The 24591-nt window shown below is 36.0% G+C and overlaps 1 protein-coding gene across 8 annotated transcripts in view; it reads right to left on the reverse strand.

The window, feature by feature from the left end:
- The window catches only part of LOC113711496 (kinesin-like protein KIN-7E, chloroplastic), a 29242-nt gene extending 5430 nt beyond the window's left edge, over positions 1-23812 (reverse strand). The window contains exons 1-23 of one of the 8 annotated variants that reach the window (XM_072067910.1): positions 23352-23811; positions 23164-23261; positions 21616-21705; positions 14662-14714; positions 11721-11786; positions 11556-11609; positions 10552-10611; positions 9238-9316; positions 8917-8984; positions 7278-7337; positions 7074-7178; positions 6704-6808; positions 6433-6540; positions 6153-6296; positions 5256-5438; positions 4927-5097; positions 3945-4181; positions 3626-3766; positions 3364-3489; positions 1794-1844; positions 1646-1693; positions 1263-1568; positions 419-1144 (exon numbers count right to left, since the gene is read on the reverse strand). In XM_072067910.1, the coding sequence (XP_071924011.1) occupies positions 419-1144; positions 1263-1568; positions 1646-1693; positions 1794-1844; positions 3364-3489; positions 3626-3766; positions 3945-4181; positions 4927-5097; positions 5256-5438; positions 6153-6296; positions 6433-6540; positions 6704-6808; positions 7074-7178; positions 7278-7337; positions 8917-8984; positions 9238-9316; positions 10552-10611; positions 11556-11609; positions 11721-11786; positions 14662-14714; positions 21616-21705; positions 23164-23261; positions 23352-23638 (3366 nt within the window). In that variant the 5' untranslated portion in view covers positions 23639-23811. Of the gene's footprint in view, positions 1-418; positions 1145-1262; positions 1569-1645; positions 1694-1793; positions 1845-3363; positions 3490-3625; positions 3767-3944; positions 4182-4926; positions 5098-5255; positions 5439-6152; positions 6297-6432; positions 6541-6703; positions 6809-7073; positions 7179-7277; positions 7338-8916; positions 8985-9237; positions 9317-10551; positions 10612-11555; positions 11610-11720; positions 11787-14661; positions 14715-20350; positions 20673-21597; positions 21706-23163; positions 23262-23351 lie in introns of those variants that run through there. The other 7 variants (XM_072067911.1, XM_072067913.1, XM_072067912.1 and 4 more) reach the window with 7 other exon arrangements.
- Positions 23813-24591: the final 779 nt, after the last annotated feature.

The raw sequence follows: 24591 nt of genomic DNA on the forward strand, positions 1-24591 counted from the left end.
ATTGACCAAGGATTGAAATTTACTATCTGATTAGCATATTATGAAGTAGCAACTCCTCTCCTAATGGTAGACCACCAATTAAGCCAAAAAGGAAACGAAAGAAACTGAAGAACAGAAATCTTATTTTCTTCATGCAAACATCCTCCTTCATTTCTTTCCATGTTTTACTTTGACTGTACAAAAATCAGGCAGACAAATTTTATATCACTACCAGTATTCTTTTATTCTTTGATTATTTCTTCTGCTTGTCTAGGCTTGTTTATGCAGCATTAGAAACTCAAAACCATGTTATATATATATACATATAATCCATAGAAAAGTCACGAGGTACAAACAGGTTCCTAGTAGAAGCCACCTTAAACCTAACGGATTTGAACAATGTTCTTATCAAGATTTGACAAGGTTTGGGGAGGCATACCTTCAACCTTGAAACCAAACTCTCTAGTTCCTTGCACCTCTTCCTCTCCGTATCATAACAAGCTTTTAATTCTTCAAACCTACTTGCTTCTTCACTGTCTTCATTTCTGTCATTTTCCTCAAACTTTTGCTCCTTGTGGCCAATTGATAAAGAAGTTCCATTTGTAGTCATTCTTTCATCTTTCAACAATGTATCCTCGGTATCAGTACCTGACTTCCGCATCTTTGCAACTAAGACCCACATATTGGCAAGCTCATTCTCAAGATCCTTCTCACGTCGCTTGGCATCGTCAACTCGTTTTCGCAGTTCACTTTCTATTTTGTCTCTCTCAGTCAATGCTGCTACCAAAGAAGCTTCTCTTTGGTGTCTTGCATTGAGTTCTTGCTGTAATTCCTTGACAAGAAAGCTGTCATCTGGCTTTCTTGAATTTGTATCAGGTTGAGTACTACTACCACCACTTAGCTTGAAGTCAACAGAAGCAGACCTCTGACAGCAGTTAGCATTATAAGTCTCTCTAGCAGCAGACAGAATAGCAGTCAAATTGGCATTTTCATAGGATAACTTTGTAACTTCTTCAGCCAAGTTTCGGAGCTCAACTGCTGCAGCTGCAGCCAGTTCCTTCGCATAAGAAGCTTCCTCAGCTAGCTTTTGATTATGAACTTCAAGCCCATCCTTCTCTTCAATAATTTTCACCTTCTCTTGCTTCAGTGATTCTAGCTCAGCAGCCTAAGCCAGGAATAAGTTAAAGAAAACAGTGAACAACTTTAAGAAAAAGGTAATCAGAATATGTGGTAAAGAAGGCAGAAATAGCCAAACAAATAATCAAATATATGAGAAAGGTTACCAGCATTAGAAGCTGAGAATTCAAAAAGGCTTCTTGATTGCACTCTTTAGAGTCCTCACACATAAGTACTCTGTCCAAGCTAATCACACTGGTTGGTGTATTTTCATCAACAGTTGTTTCTTCATATGAATGACACCCATCCTTCCATCTAGTTTTAGATTCAGTAGACACTTCAAAACAAGTTCCGTGTGTAATCTCATCATTAACACTTTGTCGAGGAAAGTTGGAGCTTTTATTTGTTGATAATGAATCAAGCTGTTGCTTTAAAAGGAGGATAGTCTCATGCATCTCAGCATTCTCTGACATCTTATGAAGTTGAACCACAATGGTAAGAAACTAAGATGAACATGCGAAGAGAAATCAGGTTAAGAACAAAAATTTACCTTCAATTGCAATTGCTCCTGCAGTACCCTGTTATCTGCAGATTTAATCTTTAGGAATAATTACACCACAACGTGATTAAGTTAGTTACATTTGACTCAGCACCAAACTGATTTTATGAAAGGAACAGTTGAACTACTGCAGACATACCTCAAGTTCAAAAGTTTTTTCATTTAGCTGTGTGGCAAGCTTAGACAAAGCCTACATGAAGGTAATTACGAAACCATGAAAGTTAGGTCAAACAACCAACATGGCACAAAATGAGGGTCACACAAACACAAAAATCCTAGCTAGCCCATGAGGTTCCTCCACATCTAGCAGACACAAGTTGTGAAGCTTGATAACCATGAGTTTGTATTTCACTAACCAGAATAAGCTTGTAATCTTCTATTGATTGTGTGTTTTATGGACAGGACAATTAAATTATGCATAAATTAGTTTTGATATATTTCAGCTTATACTACCACAATTTCACTTAGCAATACATTATGCAACCAGTGAAGTGGTCAACAATATTTAGCAAGTAAAAAAGCATGATTATTGACAAAACAAGCTCTATCACCAATGAGATTAACCACGCACTGAAATGCAGATATCACATTGCACTTCTAACTAACTTCCTTCTATATTTTTCATGACATTAAAAAGCTGATTGACACATTAAATTACTTCTCCTTTGATACTTTCACAAGTAATACTGTTGCACTTTCATCCTTCAAATACCAGCTTAAACTAATAATGAGAAAATGTCAAACAGTACGTGATGGAATGAAGTGAGACTCTGACTGTATAAAAGCAGGACAAGCATTTCGGTTTAACACTTCTTATCACTTTAATTAGATGAAATTACCCTCAAATTCCAATTTTCTGATAGGAGATAAGGGTGGGGCTATAATTTCATCATCTAAATTTTACAGCTGTTTAATGAGGCTACTAGAGTTAAAGACACCACTGCACCACCAAATGCTTTTTAGTTCATTACAGCTTGAAATGCATACAGCTAAATTATGCGCCAAGTGCTAGCTCAAATTAGGCAGCACATCTGGATTCAAGTAAAATCGAGCCCAAAAGTGAGCAGAAAACTGGACAATATCTTATAAGAGACATTTAAAAGCAGTCATATAGATCTTTGTTAAGGTTTCTTTCAAAAGAAATTAAGTCAACTTTCCAAAGATTGATAGTGGTTCTCAATTTAAATCAAATTCAGAGTGACAAATAAAGAAAGAAAGAAAGAAATTCCCAAGGCTAGTTCCGTTTCAGGGCCAAAAGATAGAGGCTTTCGAGAGCGTGCTTTAATCTTCAGCTCAAATCGCAACATGGCTCCGTCCTTTCCATTACCTACTCCAATTCAGAATGGAGGATACACAACTAACAAATACCTAGAAAGCATTTACGACATATATGCCAACAGGTTTTAATGACAATAGATTTTATCTGAGAACACCACTATTTACCTGAGTAAACAGATAAACACCGGGAGCAAGGCACTGAATATAGAAAACTACTGATCAAACTTCGATTTAAGAACAACTAACAAGAATGTGTGAAGAATATTGGATATCTGGTCATGGAACCAAAATTAAAAAGTGGCAAACACGGAGAATTGTAAGTTTCTCGTTGAGTTGCTCCATCAGCATAATTTCACCATTCAAAAATATTGGAAAAAATTACAGTGCTCTAGAGATATCCATGCATGTATATATAACCTTGACATAGTTACCTGAGACATTTCAATACTGCTTGAAGTATGGGGATCCACTTCAACTGATCCAGTCATACGTTGCTCAAGAATACGCATTTGAAATTTTTTTTCTCTAATTTCATCCTTTAATTTCTGCATGTGTTCCTAATGAATAACCAAAAAACTGGCAGCCAAGTTTAGAAGACACATTCTTTCTACCCAATCAAAAGAACAGAGTAAAGGAAGAAGCATAGATAAAAGTTAAGAAAGGACGAAGGATTATGAAATTTTAAGAACTGACCTGAACTTGCGAATCTTCGGGATTTTTACCTGCTTTTTCTGTTAGTCTTTTCAGAGAACTTGTACATAATGCCACTTCACCAGCTATCATCTTTACTTGTTCACGTAGAAGATCCATTTGATCAGTAATAGTGTTCCCAGTCTGTAGCGTGATACTTAGATTTTATAAAACATAGATTGCACTCAAAAAAATTATGCAACAAAAACTACTCTCAAACTAGTAGTAGGAGCATCTTCTCAAAATTCACATATCCACTCTGGGAGCCTCTATCAGAAGCATGAATTAGCAGACAAAGACAAGTATAATAAAACTTTCTCACCGGTGGGAGTTGTCGTCCACCAGCAGCTGCAGTGAACAGGTCACCTGCTTGGGTTCTTTCAGGAAGAGAATCAACAACTGAAGCCTCATCCCCTCTCCTACTAACTGATTTTCTGCATCCATCCTTGACATCACCAAATGTAACTCTGTTCTGTGATGATCTGGATGAGGATGCAGGTGACCCACTAGTAGAACTGTCAAAATCATTTGCTGACAGCCCAACCAGATTCTCTGGCTTCTGCAAGGGCAAAGCAAGAGAGAGAAGTTTGAGTTCACTTTTCAATTTGTTGCGAGATTTTCATTTCCCCTAATAGTTTAATATTTCATTAGTCTGGTCAACTGATAAGCCTTGTGTAATCTTGTCCATTCATTTCTCTGAATTTGGGTCTGCTGCTCAAAAATAAAATTTTGTGATCTATCTCATATAATGTCATTGCCAGACTATTTGTAACTTTCTCCCCATAATCAGCTAACCTTGAAATAACCAATCAAACATAGCAAATAAATTAAAAGTGCTGCTGAGATAATATCTTGCTCATATGAGGTTATCTTTTTTATGAGATTTAGAATGCATGGATGTTTTATCGGATCCGTGGGCTTACAGGTTGAGTCCTGCCAATTCAAACCAGTTCGCGTAGTTCTTACAACTTTTTGTCAAACTCATACAATTTGGGTGAAAACCTGAATTTTCACAACTAGTGAAGAAGAAATCTCAAAGAAATACAAAATGGTCTTCATACAAATCGTCTACTGCTACTTGGTAAACACTATTATTCACTTTCTGTTTAGACTGACAAACATATTCACCTCCTCAGTACAGGCAGTAGAAGAGATACACAACTTACTTTTGAACCACTACGAAACAGATATGAAAGACCAAAGAGAAGAAGAAGAATTAAATATCCAATTGCATTAACCATCAAAATTGCGTTACGTTGCAACTTTAGCTTGAAAAAAAAAACAGAGAGAGTTGAATGACTTACTTTGACTTTAAACCAACCAAGCATCCCTCTTCTCCTGTTTCTTTTGTAATCTTTTACTAATTCATCAATGTTTGTGATATCACTTCTTCCATTGGCAGAAGCTTCAGAATCAGTGCTTCTTGTATCATCATCAATCACATACTCCCGTTTTCTATCTGGCAGGTATGCTAGCTGCATGAGTAATGCAAATAAGCAAGGCCCTGGTGTGAAAAGCTTATAGCAGATTCCAAGCTACATGCACAAAAGGAGCCATAGTCTATGTATCTCAAAGAAATCTGTCATCCGGCATCCAAGAGTCAAGTAATACGTGCATAATGATATGTCAATACCTCATCTTCCCCAAAAGAATGTGTTCGTCGATGGCCAGGTCTTTCACGAATATTTGTCGGCAATGTATTTTTTGTGGAAACCAAGATTAGTTTAGTTAATCTTTGGATCCTTCCCATTAATGCTGCTTTGTCTTGTTCCTCCTCCTCCAATCTTGATTGTAACTTAACCTGTCCTGCTTCCAACTACAATACAAAAAGCTGCATCACAAAGAAAGCACAACAAAACTGCCACAAATTGATAATTCCAATACAAACAACCTCCACTGTCAATTGTAAACAGTTTTTCAACACAGAAGAAAATTACGAAAAACTGATGCACTTATGTCATGAAGCACAAGTGCTTCACAAACTTTCCCAAATTCTACAGTCAGTCTCTATGTACTATAACAATTTTGCCTGTCATTTTCCCTTAAATCATTTCTAATTTTGGACTTAAACAACCACAAGGTTTGCCTTTTATTTATCATAGAATCACTCTTTTAGAGCCAAATATATGTTACAAAAGCATATATGCAACATAAGCACAAATATCAAAAAGACAGTACCAGGCCCTATATATGATTCTATCCATGAAGTCATCAATGGTAAAGCAGAACATGCATTAGATGTTAAAACAGCATAAATAATTGAGTTATTTGAGAGTTACATTCTTCTATTTCATCTTTGGTGGTATTATAATGCTATTGCTAGTGTTCTTGAAAAACAGAGGCACAGCAATTGACTATTCAAACAGATATTCCTCGAATTTGAGTAGATATTAAGTGCCACTTGGGCCAAATTTGGAATCAGTAGTGACAATTCATGAGCATTAAGTCTGCTGAGTTTGCAACAGACAAGTGAAATCACATATAGTGAACCTATTATACAAGAACGATACTCCTTCCAACTGGAACAAACCTGTAGCTTCAAGTTAACCAGGTCTTCTTGGGTTGGAGCCATCAGACTTTTATTCTCCATCCCACGCTTAAGTTGCTGAAGCTCTTGTTTCAAACTGGAGATTTCCTTCTGATACTTTTTAATCAGAGACTTCTCATCCATAATCTGAAAAGACAAAATATACCAAAAGGGACTGCATCAGCAAAATAACAAACTATATATGGCAACAAAAGGAAAAAGAAGCAAATTAGCCCAGGTCACAGAAATTAGCTGTTAATTTTAGTTTAAAAGAAAAGATGACCTTGTTTTGAGAAGCCTTGATCTCCACATGCTTACTACGATGCGCAAATTTTAATGTATTGTGTGTTTCTTCGGAATTGCTAGATGCAGGTGTCACCGTGCAAATAAGCTACCAAAAGATTCAAAAAATGGATCAAAATCTTGAATTAAACTAGGAGTAAAATATAGCAACCACCAATATTTGTACTTCCTAAAAGAGCCAAGCCACTTATAGGCATTTTATCTGCTTGTTTATACTTAAAGGTGGAATTTCTTAGGCTTGCAAAACTTACAGAAACTCGACCATGCCCACTAAGTGATGACTGCAATAAACGCGTAAGTTTTGAATCTCGATAGGGAATATGAGTAGCCTTTCCATCTGTAAGTTTGGAAATCACCTGGGACAAACAGAGCAGACAAGTCACAACATTTGGGCCAAACAAGCACTGTTTCATAGTCTTTAAACAACTTAGCAGTAAATTTCCTTCAAGATATCAACCTTCAGAACCTATCACATTGAGCGGCCTTTGCAATCCTAATCACAACATGATGGTACATCGAACAACGAATTTTGTTTACTAATTCTATGTTCTGGGAAATTCAAGAATCTATAAACAAATACATAAGCAACAGAATAGAAGCAAGCATGGAGCACTAATTTACCGTGCCAAGAGTGAGTAAGCTTTTGTTTATGTAAGAACCTTCTTTTCTCCTCAAACCAGTAGTCTCTGTTTTAGAACTTTCAGATCCTGCCAAGTCAATTAAGTGCTACAAAGGAAACTTGAGTACCAATGCTCCTGAAACTATGCTGGAAAATCTGATCCAAACGAAAAGGCAAGGAAAACAGTACAAGATTGGTGAACATACTAATTGTGATAATTTGACATTTTCCTCTTGATTTTCTGCACATGAACTGCTTTCAATAGTCTGCCAAACAGATGAACTCATTATATCTTACTGAAAACTTTAACACCGCATTAAAGAACCAGAACAATTAATGAAACAACTGTAAACAACATCACTAATATGGAAATTCCAAAAAAAAAAAAATTTATTGTTTTGTGTGTAACAAAATGCTTAATGCTTTGTGAAGTTTGGCATGATTAATTCAAATGCTTAACTTGAATCTAAGTTTTGTTTCCAAAATAAGCCTTTTCATTTACATTAGATCATATAGCACAAGCAGAGATTCTAAGATGAACTATGGCCTAGAATAATTGCTTGATAATCCTCTCTTTTTGAAAAGAACATTTATCTTCTTCAGAGTTGTTATAAATGTAAAGCACATACGTTGGCAGTTTAAAATTCGGGATTGTGCCCTCTTAAAATATTTAGCAACATTAATTGTACAAAATGTTTTTGCACTAAGCAATAAGCAGACAGGCCAATGATCAGCTGCCTTTTTGTTTACTGGTCAAGATGAATTTTATTACTCAGGCATCAAGAGATGAAACCTATAAAAGACCAAGTATCAAGCTTGAGAAGCCAAGATATACTCTTCAACAGCTCATGCAGAAAGAAGGAATTTCAGGATATTTCTCATGAATTAAAAACAATTTTTTTTCAAAAAAGATTATATGTAACAAGATTGACAACTAATTTTGCAGTCTTTGATAAAAATAGAGAGAAAATGAAGCATTTCTCGCTATCTTTGACTCTCTTTCCATATATGATATCCCTGACAGTGACTTCTATTGGTCACATAACTTGACCCATAGGACAAGATTTGTAGTTTGATACCGAGTGTTTCCATTTCTCCACTGATTTCAAGACTATCAGTTAAATCAGTAAAGAAATAAGCAAGTATTTAGGTAGACAGATGCAAAATTCATTAGGTAATGAAGGTGGTCCTAAAAGGATGAAGAAACTGCAAAATCGAAAAGCTTGTCATTTCATGTAATAGCAATTCAAACTGAAAAGAGGTTTTCTGACAGCTTCCATCCTCATTAGACCAAAATTTAGGTTGCAAGTGAGTTTTTAACTTTTAAGGCTAGGTTTTAAGGTTAGAACTATTTAAAGTAATCTGATCAAAGTATCCAGAAGCTTAATCAGGTTATTTTGTAGTGGTAAATTTATGGGTTTGGTAATAATAACTTATAAATGGCTTGGTAGGCAATATTGCTATGGTTTTTAATTAGTGTAACTATGTGAATAGGAGAAGTTTATGAAATATTTTCGTTAAGCGTCAACATTGAGAGGGTGAACAACGTTGTCATAACCACTTCCACTTTACAAAAACATCTTGGTAAATCCCCACTTTTAGGACATGTTGTAATCTCCACTTGCAGGCTGTATGTAGAAACATAATTATGCTTGAGAGGCTATTGATAAAATATCAAATTAACTGGACTATGCGTCTAGCAGTTGCAACTTGTCTTTAATTGATAATATCATGCAACAATGACATATGAAGCAAGATAGCCTAATAGAGCAATGCATTGGTCACTGTCAAGTAAAGAAAGGTAAGCATAATTCAGTTTAAGCGCATGTAAGAGAAAATTACTACCAAAGTGAATATTGTGTGGCTCCGGCTGCTAAGTAAATTAAAGTTGTTAGAGCCCACATGCCTGTGCTCTGCATCAACATCATAAAACCATGTTTAAGATATGTTTAGTCAACCAACCTTGGACCTAGAGAAGTTAACAATGGTATAAAAAAACAAACAAAAAAAATTCAAAATCCAATAACATCAATAAGCAGTGACCATTATTAAATGCTGAATATACTAATCGAGTTCAAAGTTAAAGAGAGAATGCATTATGTGCCTCAATAAGCAAATGATTTATCAAAACTTCTGATCAACTGAATAGGAAATTTAGTCAAATACCTTCTCCAGCAGCAATCAACGAAAGAGCATGAGCAGGGGACAAGACTACCTCTTCCTTTATTCCCTCGACAAAGGTTCCCTGTAAAATGGCACCTTCAATCTGATTTATTGTCTGAAGAGCCAAAAGATTTGCTAAAAAGGCAGCTATTCAAATGAATAACATCATCACTGGTTTTGGAAGTCACACTAAGAAATTTAGTTCGTATTTTGACATAAATTGAATAAGAAAAGATGCAACAAAAATTTTGTCAAACAAAGCTAAAATGGCCAAACCCCAAATATCATGCCACCACTTGATTTCAAATCTGTTTAGGATTGAATAATGGCGATTCAATTTCACTGTGTGGCTTGTAAGACTGGCTAATATTAGGCCAGCTGGCTAGTTTTGTCTTTTATTTTATCACTGCTGCGCAAACCAAAATATTTGCAATTAAATTGACCTCAAGGAGATCACCAATAGCCTTTAATCAACACAACGAACGAGAGCTATCATAGATCCAACATAGTGGGCGAATTGTCTCTCTTCCTGAAACTTTCAGACATATCCAGTGAACCCATCCACTTTATTTCAAGTGCACTAGAAATCAAATTATTCCTACCATAAGAAGGAAGTATTATACATACATTTAAGTCTTCATACTGTCAACAACTTTCAGCAAGGTTATAAAGAAGAAACCTTTGCCAAATTCTTTTTTTTTTTTTGTTAGTTCTCTCTAATTCTCAATGCAGCATTCTATGCCAAGTTGCAACCAGTTTACCCATCCCCTCCTCTTATCTTGATTATTAAATGTGGCAGGAACCAACACCATGCCCCTTCCCCAACATCAGAATAGTTTTTGGTTTACTTTTCTCCTTCCGAGGCTGTGATAAAGCTAGCATTAAATCGATTGGTAGATCAATAATTACAGAAGGATAGACGTATAAAAAAGCAAGAGGTAGACATCCTTTGCAAAAGATTATGGTTCACGCAACTTTAACCTACCAAAGATATGCAGCTCAAAATTACTAGCAACCAATGAAAGGATCATATTGGCCTTAACATCACATTATTTTGAATCTGAAACAATAAAATAGTGCATTATGCGGTCTTCAGATTGCACATTCCATAGCATAAGGAGTATTTCACATATGATAAATTCTCAATAACCTTCATCATAACTGGAACTTAAACTTTCTCAAACATCCACTTAAATAAAGATAGCAGTGAAGTAACATAAAGTATAGAAGAATATAAATTAGTACACAAGTGCCTCATCCTTTAATAACTATTTGAGAATAGCATAAAAAGTACATGCACATGTAATTAACACAAACCTGGGTATCCTCTCTTATTCTTAAATTCTGCCCTGTTGGATCAAGTAAGTCATTGATGACCTAAATTCCAAGAAAGAAATGAACAGCAAAATATGATTTACAATAATGATAAATGCTTCTTCAATTGGCACTAAGAATGAAAAAAACCCAAACTGAAAAAACTAGTATTTCAAGGTTCTGATAATGTAAACATGTGAAAAATGCAATCATAAGCAACAAACTAGTCCAATATTAAATTGAGGAATTCCATCATATGGAATATTCACATATCTTTTGAATACCTAAAGGCATAAACACAAAAGAAATAAAACCTTCTTGTGACACTTCCACTCATAATCTAAAAACCGTTAAGGAGAAAAACAAAAGGTTACCTAACAAATAAAATTACAAAATTCAGATTCAAATACAACCATGTCATCTATACCATGAAAGAACTGGTTTCAAAAAACAGACTCATTGTAGATCATCTCAAACAAAAGCAACTTCCTGAAAAGCATATTGTGCTTAGACAATGATCTTAAAAATGTACTACAAGGGAGTATTAGCTACAACTAGAATTCAAGGCCTATAGGATATTTAAGAGGCAATTATAGAAAAGCACTCCATGAACAATAAGTTGCACTTTGTATCTCTCTTTTCTGGGAAAAGTTACCAACAAATTAGACAACCATGTTAGTTTTTGAATCTGATGGTACAGTATGTGCTTCTAAACTTTGGAGAGAGTTTTTAAGGTGCATAATGATTGGTAAATACAGGTCAACTAGGAAAGAAAAGCAATACAGAACCACCACAGATTGAAAAACACAACATCGCTTTCTAACTAGAAGAATATTTTGGTCAAGTTGGTTGTATTTACTTCGGTTTTCATATGGAAATTTGATTTCAGTTATTAAGTTTCACTGACACTCGGAGACACTCTTTTTGGTGAGTGGAGATGAATATTCAGGCAGATAAATAAAAGCCAATCAAGCCACCTGCAAAGAAAGTTATAGGATGGAACTCACCTCATTATAGATTTCTAGGTAAGAAACGCGGAGAAGAAACTCTCGCCCTGGTGTCTAATAAAGACATAAAAAGTGGATCAAAAGCTGGAAAGAGCACTTTCCAAGAAATGACATGAAAGGCTTGATTGCTGTTCTCTTTCCCAAAAAAGAGGGAATAGAAAGTACCTCTTGAATAATTCCAAAGACATCCTTCACTGCCAAAGGAATTATCCCCGGTGACTTTTGCTCCCCCTGAGCAATTTCACATAAAACAAAAACATTTACTACAATGGGAGAGCAGAAAAAATTTCTCAAGCAAGGCATTTCCCGAATTTTTTCCTGTAGACCCAATGAAGTATAACCTCCAATGTATCTCCTATACAAGGCACCAGTAGGCAGATGCAGCAGCGAAGATTGAAAACTTGAACAGCAGGTGTTAATGTCTTGTCAATGAAACTGAACAAAGGGATCTAACTAGATATAATATTCTTGTATATTAACTCACTGGTAGTTAAAATTGTGGCCTATATAGATATTTCTGTGAGGACAATTAAGTTGAATTATGCATGTAATTTTCTAATGGCCCCAATAAGAGTATACAGTTTATATGATATAGAAATAACAAAAATATGCACTGCACTCAAGTGCAAGTTACATGAAATAGCCGAACTAAAGGAACATTTTAACTTTGTCTATAGTACCTCAACATCATTGTTGAAGCTTGATATATTTTGTTCCTTTAAGTTGAAGAATTTTCCATGAAGCATAGTTGTATGTGAAGTTTTTCAGATAACTAAAAAGTAGGAATTCTAGATGGAGTTGCACTAGAAGAAGAAATAAAACAAATGGTACTAGAAATCAGCGCTTTTGTCAGCTTAGTATTGACCATGTCAATGCTTTTCCCAGAGAAAGCACCAGAAAACTGAATGGGAAAATAGAACCCAGCTTTGTATACTAACCTACTCATTCCTTCAAAGGAACATCAGATTATACTTAAGGGATTTTCACATGTACAAAGGAGTTATTAGGTTGGTCCCATATTTGACTCCATATCATATCCAAGACTCCAGAAACGCCTTGTCCATAGTACACTATGTTGATATGCAGAGGCTATCATCAATGTTTTCGTTCTCAAATTTTGATTATGACTGACTCAGGGTTTGAGGTACAAAGGCTAAACTCCATAAATTCGGATTTTTCAATGAAGGGCCTTGTTGGAGATGGAGTTTTGGAGTTCAAGGAGCAACGTCCCCCTACTGGGCAAAGGCAAACTACATGAAAATAGCAATTGGGCATTAAAAAAAACTAAATTCAACACTTAACAAGGAGCTATTCAGCCCTAAATATTGTGAAAGGTTAGAATCACGCTTTTCAGGGGCAAAAGTGGCATGATGAGGATCATATATTGCAGGTTCATGCTCTTATAACCAGCACTTAAGAGGATACATTGGAGATTCAAAAAAAAAAAAAAAAGATTTATAATTCCCAACAACCATTTCAGTTCACTAGATGTCCGAAGTTTAGATTCTCCTTTCCCAACCAAGGGAGACTTTGAACTTCATCATATCAATCTCCAACAGCGGCCACGCCAGTCCTCTTCAAGTCTCTCACTCCAAAAGTATTGCATAAGCAAAATGTCCATCATCGTCATCAATCATCTCAGCTTACTATTGCCCGCAGTAATTGATAACCATGATAGCTGGAAATCTTGTTACCAAGGCACATCCTTCTAGAAGATTATGAACAATTGTTCCTAGGCACGTCATTGGTCGTATCTTATCCAGATCCTACCTAGGCCGATCAAGTGTTCCATGTTTGAGTCTAAATTATCAAATCGAAACCCTACTTGGACCCAAACACTAAACCTAGACCCTCCCCAAACCGATATTTATTGATAATATTTCCAGCAAATATAATTAATTAGTTACAGTATTTTATGCTTTTAGTTCATATTTCTTGCATGCAACAATCTTGGATGTTAATTTTGCTACTTTGAAAATGGTAACTAAATTATGTTCACATTATCTTTGAAATCCATATTTATTATTGTTTGCAATTTGTAATTTTTAAATGCACATTATAAAAATAACCATGGATATCCATTACGTAGCAAAACCCTCAAGGATCTAAGTCTGAGTCTTCTTTTGCAAACCCATGAGGGTCTCGATATGGGTTTGGGCACGAATAAATTTAGGGTCAGAATCTAAAATTAGTAGATACAGCCCAACCCTACCCATTGAGATGACTAATTGCTCCTTACTATATTCTTACAGCATATTAGTATCAAATTCCAGTAGTATGCAATTGAATATGTTCTAAATTTGAGTGGCAGTTCCATTTTCAGATAAAAGGTTTTAATTTATGATCTGACGCATATAATGAAAATATGATCTCCAACTTCTGCACTGAATCTAGTCAAATCTTGCACATACTAACCATCACAATAAGACGACATCTAGGCTGTGAAACAATAAACTATATGTTTGACAGCATACTTCACACAAATAAGTGATACAGTAAATGATGTTTGCTTATATTAAGAGTCCTTCTCTTTTTAAGATTATTATCATACAAAAATAAGGCATTTTATAGAGCATCAGATGTACTGTGTATATTGCAAACTCAGAGTACTCAATCATATAAAAATGAATTCTCAGACAGTCCATCTTAAACGAGCCACATGAAAAAGATGGACAAGTACAAAATGTACATCCCTAAAAGTCCATTTGGATGTTGTCACTGCCCAATAAAATCTATAGAGAAGTAGGATTAAAAGCCACATCACATTTTGATCTAGCAACATAAGCAGTTGTTTGCAATAAATATAAAACATGATCTGGTAATTGCCTCTCATATAAATTGTTACAGAATCGTATTACTTGAGCTAATAAGTAGAAAGAGTGACTCTAATATCTTGTTTTAGATGGTATGAAAGAATTGTTGCTGTCAAGTAAAAATTCAGTGAGATGGGTTTTATGAATTCTAAGCCTGAGGAATCTCCAATGCAAGTCAATGTTACTGCTGTGCAATCTGAGTGAAGTACAACATAGTATCTTCTACTGCTTTCCCGAAACATACTGGAAAATGTATGATGGAGAGGCATGCAAAAACTGTGTTACTAACTTACATGCATTGTATGAGTCTTTCCACTGCTGGTAACCCCATACGCAAATACTGTACCTGAAACCACCAAAATTACATCTTACCATGGCCTTAAAAAGCAATACGTAAGCAAATATTAACTCAAGTAGGTTGGTCCAAATCTATCTTGCATTCTTAATCCAAGAATTATAATTAAATCATTTCTGCTTCATAAGAAGTCAAAACCATTTACCACTTAACAAGCTCATCACCAAGATGTGTGTCGAAGATATTATCTCCTATGATTATGGGAGATATTATCTTCCATAATTACCTCCCATAATTATGGGATTATATTGCTTATGATCAATCAAGTTTGAATAGATAGGATATGAGTTGATTATGTAATCCCTAAAATCATGGTTCTATTACCTTAAGTGGTGGCAGAACTATGATAGGGTTGTCCTATATATGCCTACCTTGTAAGCATATTTAGTTAGTGGGAAAATAAAGAAAAGGAGAGTTTTTTTGTTCATTTTTTCCTTTTCTGTTAAAGTTTACATGGTATCAGAGCTCCGGCTCTGTACCAATTCCTGCCATGAACTACCGAGCAGCCATGACTGGATCGACTGCTCACACAAGAGAAGACTCATCCTCGTCTTCAGTAGTTATCCAAACTACAGATTACTCCGCTTCAAATTCTTCTTCCCTACAAATAACCGTTCATAAATTAAATGGTTCCAATTATCTGGAATGGGCTCAATCTGTAAAGCTGGCTATCGATGGCAGAGGTAAACTCGGCCACCTTACTGGAGAAATTCAACAACCAGCTGCTGAAGATCCCAATTTGAAGAGATGGCATTCAGAGAACTCTCTAGTTATCGCTTGGTTGATAAACTCTATGGAACCAGCAATAGGAAAGCCACACTTATTTCTGCCCACAGCCAAGGATGTGTGGGACGCTGTCCGGGATATGTATTCCGATATAGAGAATTCGTCTCAAATTTTCAATCTCAAGACGAAATTGTGGAAATCAAGACAAGAAGATAGAGATGTTACAACCTATTACAATCAGATGGTAACTTTATGGCAGGAATTGGATCTTTGTTATGAGGATGAATGGGACTGCCGTGCAGACAGTGTTCGATACAAGAAACGGGAGGAGAACGACAGAGTCTATGTCTTCTTGGCTGGACTAAATCAAGAACTCGATGAGGTGCGAGGTCGTATTTTGGGCAGGAAGCCTCTCCCCTCCATTCGTGAAGTATTTTCTGAAGTCAGAAGAGAAGAATCAAGGCGTAAGGTGATGCTGAAGTCATCACCAAAGTCCAAGGCAGAGGATGAAGTTGAGACTTCAGCATTGGTTTCTAAGGGGACAGATTTGGACGGGGATAAAAGAAGGAAGCCTTGGTGTGAACACTGTAAAAAGTCGTGGCACACAAAGGACACATGCTGGAAATTACATGGGAAACCATCGAATTTCAAGAAGAAAAATGGAGGTGATAGCAAGGTGTTGCAGACTGTGAATGAGGATTCTCAAAAGCAACAAACTGACTTTGAGACACCAGCCTTCACAAAGGAACAATTAAGCCAACTGTACAAACTCTTTAAGTCTCCACAATTTTCAGTCACTGAGCCAAAAAGCTTCACTCCTTTCTGTTCTTTTGCTAAAAATGGTAAACCTTTTACTATTGCTCTTTCATGTAAAACATCAAATGCATCTTGTCCACGGGTTATATGGGTTATTGATTCTGGGGCCACTGACCATATGACTAGTGTGTCACAATTATTTTCTACCTACAGTCCATGTGCAGGCAATAAAAGGGTCAAGGTTGCTGACGGATCATTATCCGTCATAGCTGGCATAGGTTCCGTTGTCATCTCTCCTACTCTAACACTTCATAGAGTTCTTCATGTTCCAAAGTTATCATGCAATTTGCTGTCCATAAGTAAATTAACTAGGGATCTCATGTGTCGGATTAATTTTTTCCCCTCTTTTTGTGAGTTTCAGGAACTGACCACGGGGAGGATGATTGGATGTGCTAGAGAAAATGGGGGACTTTACTTCCTTGAAGATGGATCAGATATGACAACACCAATCAAAAACACATGTTACGGGTCTGTCTCTATTACTAGTAATAAAGAGATTATGTTATGGCACTTTAGACTAGGACATCCTAGTTTTTATTACATGAAATACTTATTTCCAGATTTGTTTAAGAATAAAGATTCATCTTCTTTTCAATGTGAAATCTGCGAATTGGCTAAACATCATCGGTCTACATTTTCTATACATCCTTATCAGCCCTCAAAACCGTTTTTTCTATTACATACTGATGTTTGGGGTCCCTCTAGAATTTCAACTTCATCTGGAAAAAAATGGTTTGTTACATTCATCGATGATCACACAAGAGTTTGTTGGGTGTATTTGTTAAGAGAGAAATCAGAGGTTGCAAGTGTGTTTCAAAAATTCTACAGCATGGTTTTGACACAATTTCAAGAAAAAGTCAAAATTGTTCGGAGTGACAATGGAAAAGAATATTTCAATAAAATTTTGGGAAGTTTTTTTCTTGAAAAAGGGATTGTGCATCAAAGCTCCTGCAATGATACCCCACAACAGAATGGGGTAGCTGAAAGAAAAAATAAACATCTTTTAGAAGTGGCGAGGGCATTACTTTTTTCAAGAAATGTTCCTAAATATCTATGGGGCGAAGCAATTTTAACTGCTACATATCTCATAAACAGAATGCCCTCAAGAACCTTGAATTTCCAAACTCCTCTGAATTTTTTCAAAACCATTTATCCCATGTCTCGATTAACATATGAAGTCTCATTAAAGGTGTTTGGGTGCATATCCTTTGTTCACAATCATGAACAAGGTCGAAGTAAGTTAGACCCTCGAGCAAGGAAATGCATTTTTGTTGGATATGCACCCACGCAAAAGGGGTATAAATGCTTTGACCCCATTTCGAAAAAAATGTTTGTAACCATGGATGTAACATTTTTTGAAGATAAACCTTTCTTTGGAGATCCTCTTCAGGGGGGGACTCGGCATGTAGAAGAACTTGTAGAAGATGATGATGTTTTTCGTATTGAAAATCAAATTCCTGATCAAAATTTTGTTGATAGGAGAATTGATTTTTCTGATTTTTTAGAAGAATCTGCAGCACAATTTCCTCAACACGAATCTTTTCAAGATAATAATCCTGAAAAAACAAATGACACTCTTCAATTTGCCCGTCAAAAGGATTTTGAAAAACGTGAAAAAATTGATCAGGGATTAGAAGAGGATCTCTTGTCTTTAGTGCCAATAACAGAGTCGAATTCTCTTAGTGAAAGAGATGGGAATGTAACTGAAAAAACCTTGAAAACCTATGTCCGGAAAAATCATCGAGGAAAAGATAAAGCTCCCCCTTCTCTTCACGACAAGGAATCCGAACCTAGGACAGAATTTAATGTTTTTGAGTCATTAGATAAAGTTTCCTCTGATTCAAAGATTGCTGATTTGGATCTTCCTATTGCACTTCGAAAGGGAGTGCGTTCTTGTACCAAACACCCTATGACTAACTATGTCTCTTATGAAAAGTTATCCCCTACCTTCTTGACATTTACTTCACAACTTTCTTCTGTGGAAATTCCAAAGAATGTACAGGAAGCATTACAAGTTCCAGAGTGGAGAAAGGCTATTGAAGAAGAGATGTATGCTCTTGAGAAGAATCAAACATGGGAAGTAACAAACCTGCCACAAGGGAAAAGGACAGTAGGATGTAAATGGGTCTTTACCATCAAGTATAATTCCGATGGGACATTGGAACGGTACAAAGCTCGATTGGTGGCTAAAGGGTTCACTCAAACCTACGGGATCGATTATCTTGAAACTTTTGCTCCAGTGGCAAAATTAAACACTGTTAGGGTGCTTCTCTCAATAGCAGTAAACCTTGATTGGCCGCTCCAACAACTTGATGTCAAGAATGCATTTTTAAATGGTGATCTGGAGGAAGAGGTGTACATGGAGTCTCCCCCTGGATTTGAAGGGAAGTTTCAGTCTAGAGTTTGCAAGCTAAGAAAATCGTTATATGGTCTCAAACAATCTCCTAGGGCCTGGTTTGAAAAATTTACTAGGTCGGTAAAGAATCAAGGCTATACCCAAGCTCAGAGTGATCACACCATGTTTGTTAAACACTCCAAGGACGGGAAGATAGCAGTACTCATTGTGTACGTGGATGATATCATCCTCACAGGAGATGACTTAATTGAGATGGAACGGCTGAAGAAAAGTCTTGCTTCTAGCTTTGAAATCAAAGATTTGGGAACACTACGATATTTCTTAGGGATGGAGGTAGCTCGGTCCAAGAAGGGCATTGTTGTGTCCCAACGCAAGTATGTTTTGGATCTTTTAAAGGAAACAGGGATGAGTGGATGTCGACCTGCAGACACTCCTATGGATCCGAATCACAAGTTAGCAGATATAAAAGGTGGAACACCAGTTGATACTGCTCGATACCAAAAGTTAGTAGGCAAGCTAATTTACTTGGCTCACACTCGTCCTGATATAGCTTTTTCAGTGAGTGTTGTGAGCCAGTTTATGCATTCTCCATATGAAGAGCACCTTGATGCAGTATATCGAATTCTGAGGTACTTAAAAAGTACTCCAGGAAAGGGATTGTTCTTTAAAAGAGGAGATCGAAAGACCATTGAAGCTTATACAGATGCTGATTGGGCAGGATCAGTCATTGATAGAAGATCAACCTCGGGGTATTGTACCTTTGTATGGGGCAATTTGGTTACTTGGAGAAGTAAGAAACAAAGTGTTGTAGCTCGTAGTAGTGCAGAGGCAGAGTACCGAGCTATGGCACATGGTGTGTGTGAGATGTTATGGCTGAAGAGAGTTTTAGAGGAGCTGAAAAGACCTATTGAACTTCCAATGAGGCTCTATTGTGATAACCAGGCGGCAATTAGCATAGCTCATAATCCTGTGCAACATGATAGAACCAAACATATTGAGATTGACCGCCACTTCATAAAAGAGAAACTTGAAGGAGGAATTATCTGCATGCCATTCGTTCCATCAGCTCAGCAAATAGCTGACATTCTCACCAAAGGACTCCTCAGACCAAATTTTGAACTTCTTACAAGCAAGTTGGACATGATAAATATATACGCACCAACTTGAGGGGGGGTGTCGAAGATATTATCTCCTATGATTATGGGAGATATTATCTTCCATAATTACCTCCCATAATTATGGGATTATATTGCTTATGATCAATCAAGTTTGAATAGATAGGATATGAGTTGATTATGTAATCCCTAAAATCATGGTTCTATTACCTTAAGTGGTGGCAGAACTATGATAGGGTTGTCCTATATATGCCTACCTTGTAAGCATATTTAGTTAGTGGGAAAATAAAGAAAAGGAGAGTTTTTTTGTTCGTTTTTTCCTTTTCTGTTAAAGTTTACAATGTGCATTATAAGTCTATGTTTTCATGGAACACAGCAAATGAAAAACAAAAAAGTTAACTTTCTTTTCTTTTTTCAACTTCAGAATGTGTGTTCTTTTTCCTTTTCTTTTAATTTTTTGGTGGGGAGACAAATAATTTAGTCAATCTTCAAAAACTCCCTCAAAATGTTTGCATAGCTTAAGAATCAGGACAATAAAATGCATGAGATGCTCGGTAGAAATAAGTATAGAATAAGAAGTATGATTGTCGATAGACATAGCAGGTGTACATTACATGTGAAATCCAAAGCAATGAACAGCTCAGTGTATCTCTTAAAAAGTCATATATGCTTCAATGCTCAGGATTGCAGAAACAACTTCGAATCTCTTCTGAAAAGGATGTAGCTTTTGATGATTTTTCGTCCATGTTTACTAAAATTAACAAATAAATTAACCACTTCGATATTACAACACACCAGATCAGCACAACATTTCAGCCAACTGTTCCACAAGCACCTCAAGAGTAGCTTCTCGTCATATCCCTGTGCTGAATTAAAGGAGACTACGCCTGCTACCCTACTCCATTTAAAAGATTTATTCTTGGATTGACATAAAATTAACTTTAAATAGATCATCCCAAGTTTTTTTCTGAAGCACAAAGAATGAAATTTAATTTTTTGTATTTTTTTGAGTTGAGGGCGCAATGAAGATAGGAAAGAGAATAGTCAAAAATTCTAGGAGGGCAAACATAGAGCAACTTTGAAATATTTTGTATGTTCTAAGCTTAAAAAGTATTTTCTTAAAATTGAGAGGGGCAATTGCCACATGTGGCATGGAAACAAACCGTTTCTACAAAAATACAACCTAAGTAAATAAGAAAAAGAGTTAAAGTTAGATACATATTAATATGTATATGTTGATAGCCACCAAAAGTGAAAGCATGAAGCTAAAAAATGGTCTGAGCATAACAGCATGGTGGAAACAATTCTGTTAAGTGAACATAAAATAGTCCAATGTCCGATGCCACAGCACAATAACCATAAACTTATTCCAATATAAGCATCCTAGACTCCTACTCATTAAATTCAACTGCAAGGATAACTAATTTTAATTTTCTACCTAAGTGAAGTTGTAACATTAAACATCACCAAGCAGTTGTTGCTTTGAGGCAGTAGGAAAGGTGAAAAAACTGCTCAAAGGTTTTGCCATTTCCCTCGGGTAAAGACAATGTCACCTGGGCATCTTTGTCTGACAACCATGCCACTAATACTATACTACCAGCTTTATCAACTAATCAACAACATGATGTAAAGCTTCAGGGGTAAGGATCTAAAAAGTCAGAAATTAAAAAAAGGCATGATACTCAAGGGCGGTGAGTAGTGGGCTAAAGCGTATTATGAGCAAAATCGATGAAAACTGCTACCCTACAGGCTAATGTAGCATAACAGTGCTATCTAGCAGGCATCTACAGTCTAGTTTAAATGCATTGGAACATCATGTAACCAGAAACTTTCTGAAGAAACTTCACCCTCATTAGCATACATGTTCACAAGTAGTTACCATTTACCCCTTCCATAGCTCCACTTACAACATGCTGAGCAGCAACATCATATACATTCCGAGTAGTAGTAGCCGGACCAAAAACTCTATCTGCATCATAAGAACATAAGGAGAGAATTATAAGGTACAGATCCTGAAATTATTCAAGAAGAAAAACTCCAAGTACACAAGCATATGCAAGAAACAATGGGTGAGATTTGCAGAACTTTTTATGAACCTAATAAAGTTGAACTCCACAAAAGCCATTCAATTGAAAGGCACTTGATTTTCAGGATATAAACAGGTAAATAGGAAAAGAAGGAGTTGAATGAGTTGAGCAGCAAATCATGATATTAATAAGAGCAGAGAAAGCATTCCACCCAGCTACAAACCAAATATCTAGAAGTCTCATCCTACATTACAAGTTCACAAACCATATCCAACAACAGCATTATGAAACCAGATGAATTTCAAAAAAATAATACTAAAAGAAAAATCTCTTCATTATGCTATCTGATAATAATATAGACCACTACTTTACAACTTTCCTAACCCTTAAACCTGGTATAGTCATAAAAATAAAAATTACGGTGGATTGCTAAAACACTCACCAGCATACTATCCAAATCTTATTTCCTATTCCCTGACCTTTAAACAACAGAATTTTTTCATCAACTGTTTAAAATTCTAACGCATCTATACCAAAACAGGAGCATTTAGTATCACAAATTTCGTTACAAAGGCCAAGTCAACATGCACATCAAACTCTTTTGAAACGAATGGTTGTGGTCAATATCATGTACAATCCCCAATAAATTCTGTGCATATGCTCGCTTTCATACAATGTATTGAAAGAGATGTGCTCTACAGGCAAGTGCACATTTTGTGAGCACGCCACACCTCAACCTAAAACTGAAACTGGCAATTACCCCTACCCTTTTACCGCCACTACCAGACTCTACTTCCTTTTACCTGATCATTCTGAAATGTCCCCCCTAGCTCATGTATCAGATAACTGAAAACAGAATAAGTAAGAATATTGGCTCTTCTTGTTAGGCTTCAATTCACTTAAGAATGGTTTACATGACTCAACCTTTTTAATAGAACTCTCATTATTTTCACCTTGAATTTGAACAAGCACTTCTTAAAAGAAAAAGGACCAGACGTGCGATTAGAAATAAACATGCAACACATTAGAACATTAAGGACAAACTTACACTATCCAAATGTAAGAACTAGAACATGATATCTGCCACCTACAAGCTACTGATCTAACAAGAATTAAGCATTTCTACAAATGGCATGGCAGAAAATAATTATTCTTGAAAGTCCCTTTATATTCATGGCCCATAAAAGTCTCTACTTGAACACGTGACATGTAACTAAGCCCGCTCGTGTTAAAAATTAAACCTTCATGTTTTTTATTACACTAACAGTGTGGGAAAGATTAATACTTTCAACCATGTATCCAAAAGATCTCATTAATGCAATGCGTTTTTCTACATCTAAATGATAAAAATAAAATAAATAAAACAAGAAGTTGCAGAAAACAGAGAATTGTATACGAACCAAAACCATAGGCAATCGAGGGACTGTACTCATTCCGAACTGTACAATCTCCATCAGCATACCAAGCTACTTCATCTCCTTTACTAATTTCTCTCGCACTGCCCAAAAAAAAAAATTTTTTCAGCAAAAATGTGAATTTTCAAAAACAAGGCAAAAAATAAAAATTTCTAACAGTAATGAAGAAGTACCTGAGAGGACGGAACCTAACGGTAACAGTGACGTTCTCTTTAGCTTTGTTTGAGTCCGGCGGTGAACGGTTGAAGCTTGATGGAGCCGGCGTCGTCGTTGACTGAGTCGGCTTAGTTGGAGGAGAAACCGAAGGAGGATGATGAGGAGGTTTAAACAACAGCGTAGAAGAAGCAGAAGAAGAGGAGGCGGAAGGAGGAGTAGGAGGGCGTTTAGTAGTCGGAGCCAGTGAGGATTTCCGGGACCGGAACGGCGAGATAGATGACCGGAGAGACTTGGAAGCGGACATTTCTGGGGAAGTCACGTGCCAGCGCGGTAGTTTGCCGCCTTTTGTCCCTCCAAAAAGAGAAGCTTTTGATTTTGTAAGTCCAAAATGTGTCGTTTGAATTTTGGACCCTTTTGCCGTTTTGGCCCTTGTGGAGGGGTTTCTTTTGGTTTGACTGATAGATGTGAAATGTCTGAAACGGGCTTTGGGTGTCTTGGTGCTTGTGTGTGGGAAGAACCAATTTGTAAGATGAGGTAGAGGGATGAGAAGTTTTGTTACGAGTATAAATGAGATGTTTCGGATTCAAAATCTCCTATTTACATTAAAAGAATAGAAAAAATTAAATTTGTTAGATGGACAAGTAAAAAAAAGAAATGATTTTTGGGTGAGTATGAAAAGTTGAAAATTTTTACATTTTCTTCTAAATTCTTAAATCGATTACACAAAATTTCATATATTGTGTTGTGTTTGGATAGGAAATTATTTGATCACTATAGCACTTCTTTTTGTAATGTGATCATAGGCGGAACCAAATAATTTCCTTTGACGGGATGGACTTTAATCCAATTAAATCTTAAGTATGTAACTTAAAATATTTTTAATTTCTTGCATAGGTAAAAGTTAAATTTATAAAGAAAATTTTTGAAAATTTTAATTTCCTAAGGGATAAAATTTTCCAAATTTGGAAGGGTCCCTTTCTCGCCACTTCTAATTCCGTTCCTGAATATGTGTGAGACAAAAACATGGTCATGGATATAAAAAATGTTTTAAAATGTGTTTATAATGCAACCAAAATGCAAAAAAAAATATTTAAAAAAAAAAATCTTATATCCAAATACATTCAGCAGTTGTTATACATTATTACACATAATTTACCAACCAAAGACTACTCATAGCACAAATTTTACATACTAACATGAGTGCTAAATTATTGCAATTATCAATTTCAAACTCTTACAAGTTTTGACATCTAATTG

The sequence above is a fragment of the Coffea arabica genome, chromosome 10e, assembly GCF_036785885.1.
Source record: "Coffea arabica cultivar ET-39 chromosome 10e, Coffea Arabica ET-39 HiFi, whole genome shotgun sequence".
In the NCBI taxonomy this organism is placed as follows: Eukaryota; Viridiplantae; Streptophyta; class Magnoliopsida; order Gentianales; family Rubiaceae; genus Coffea; species Coffea arabica.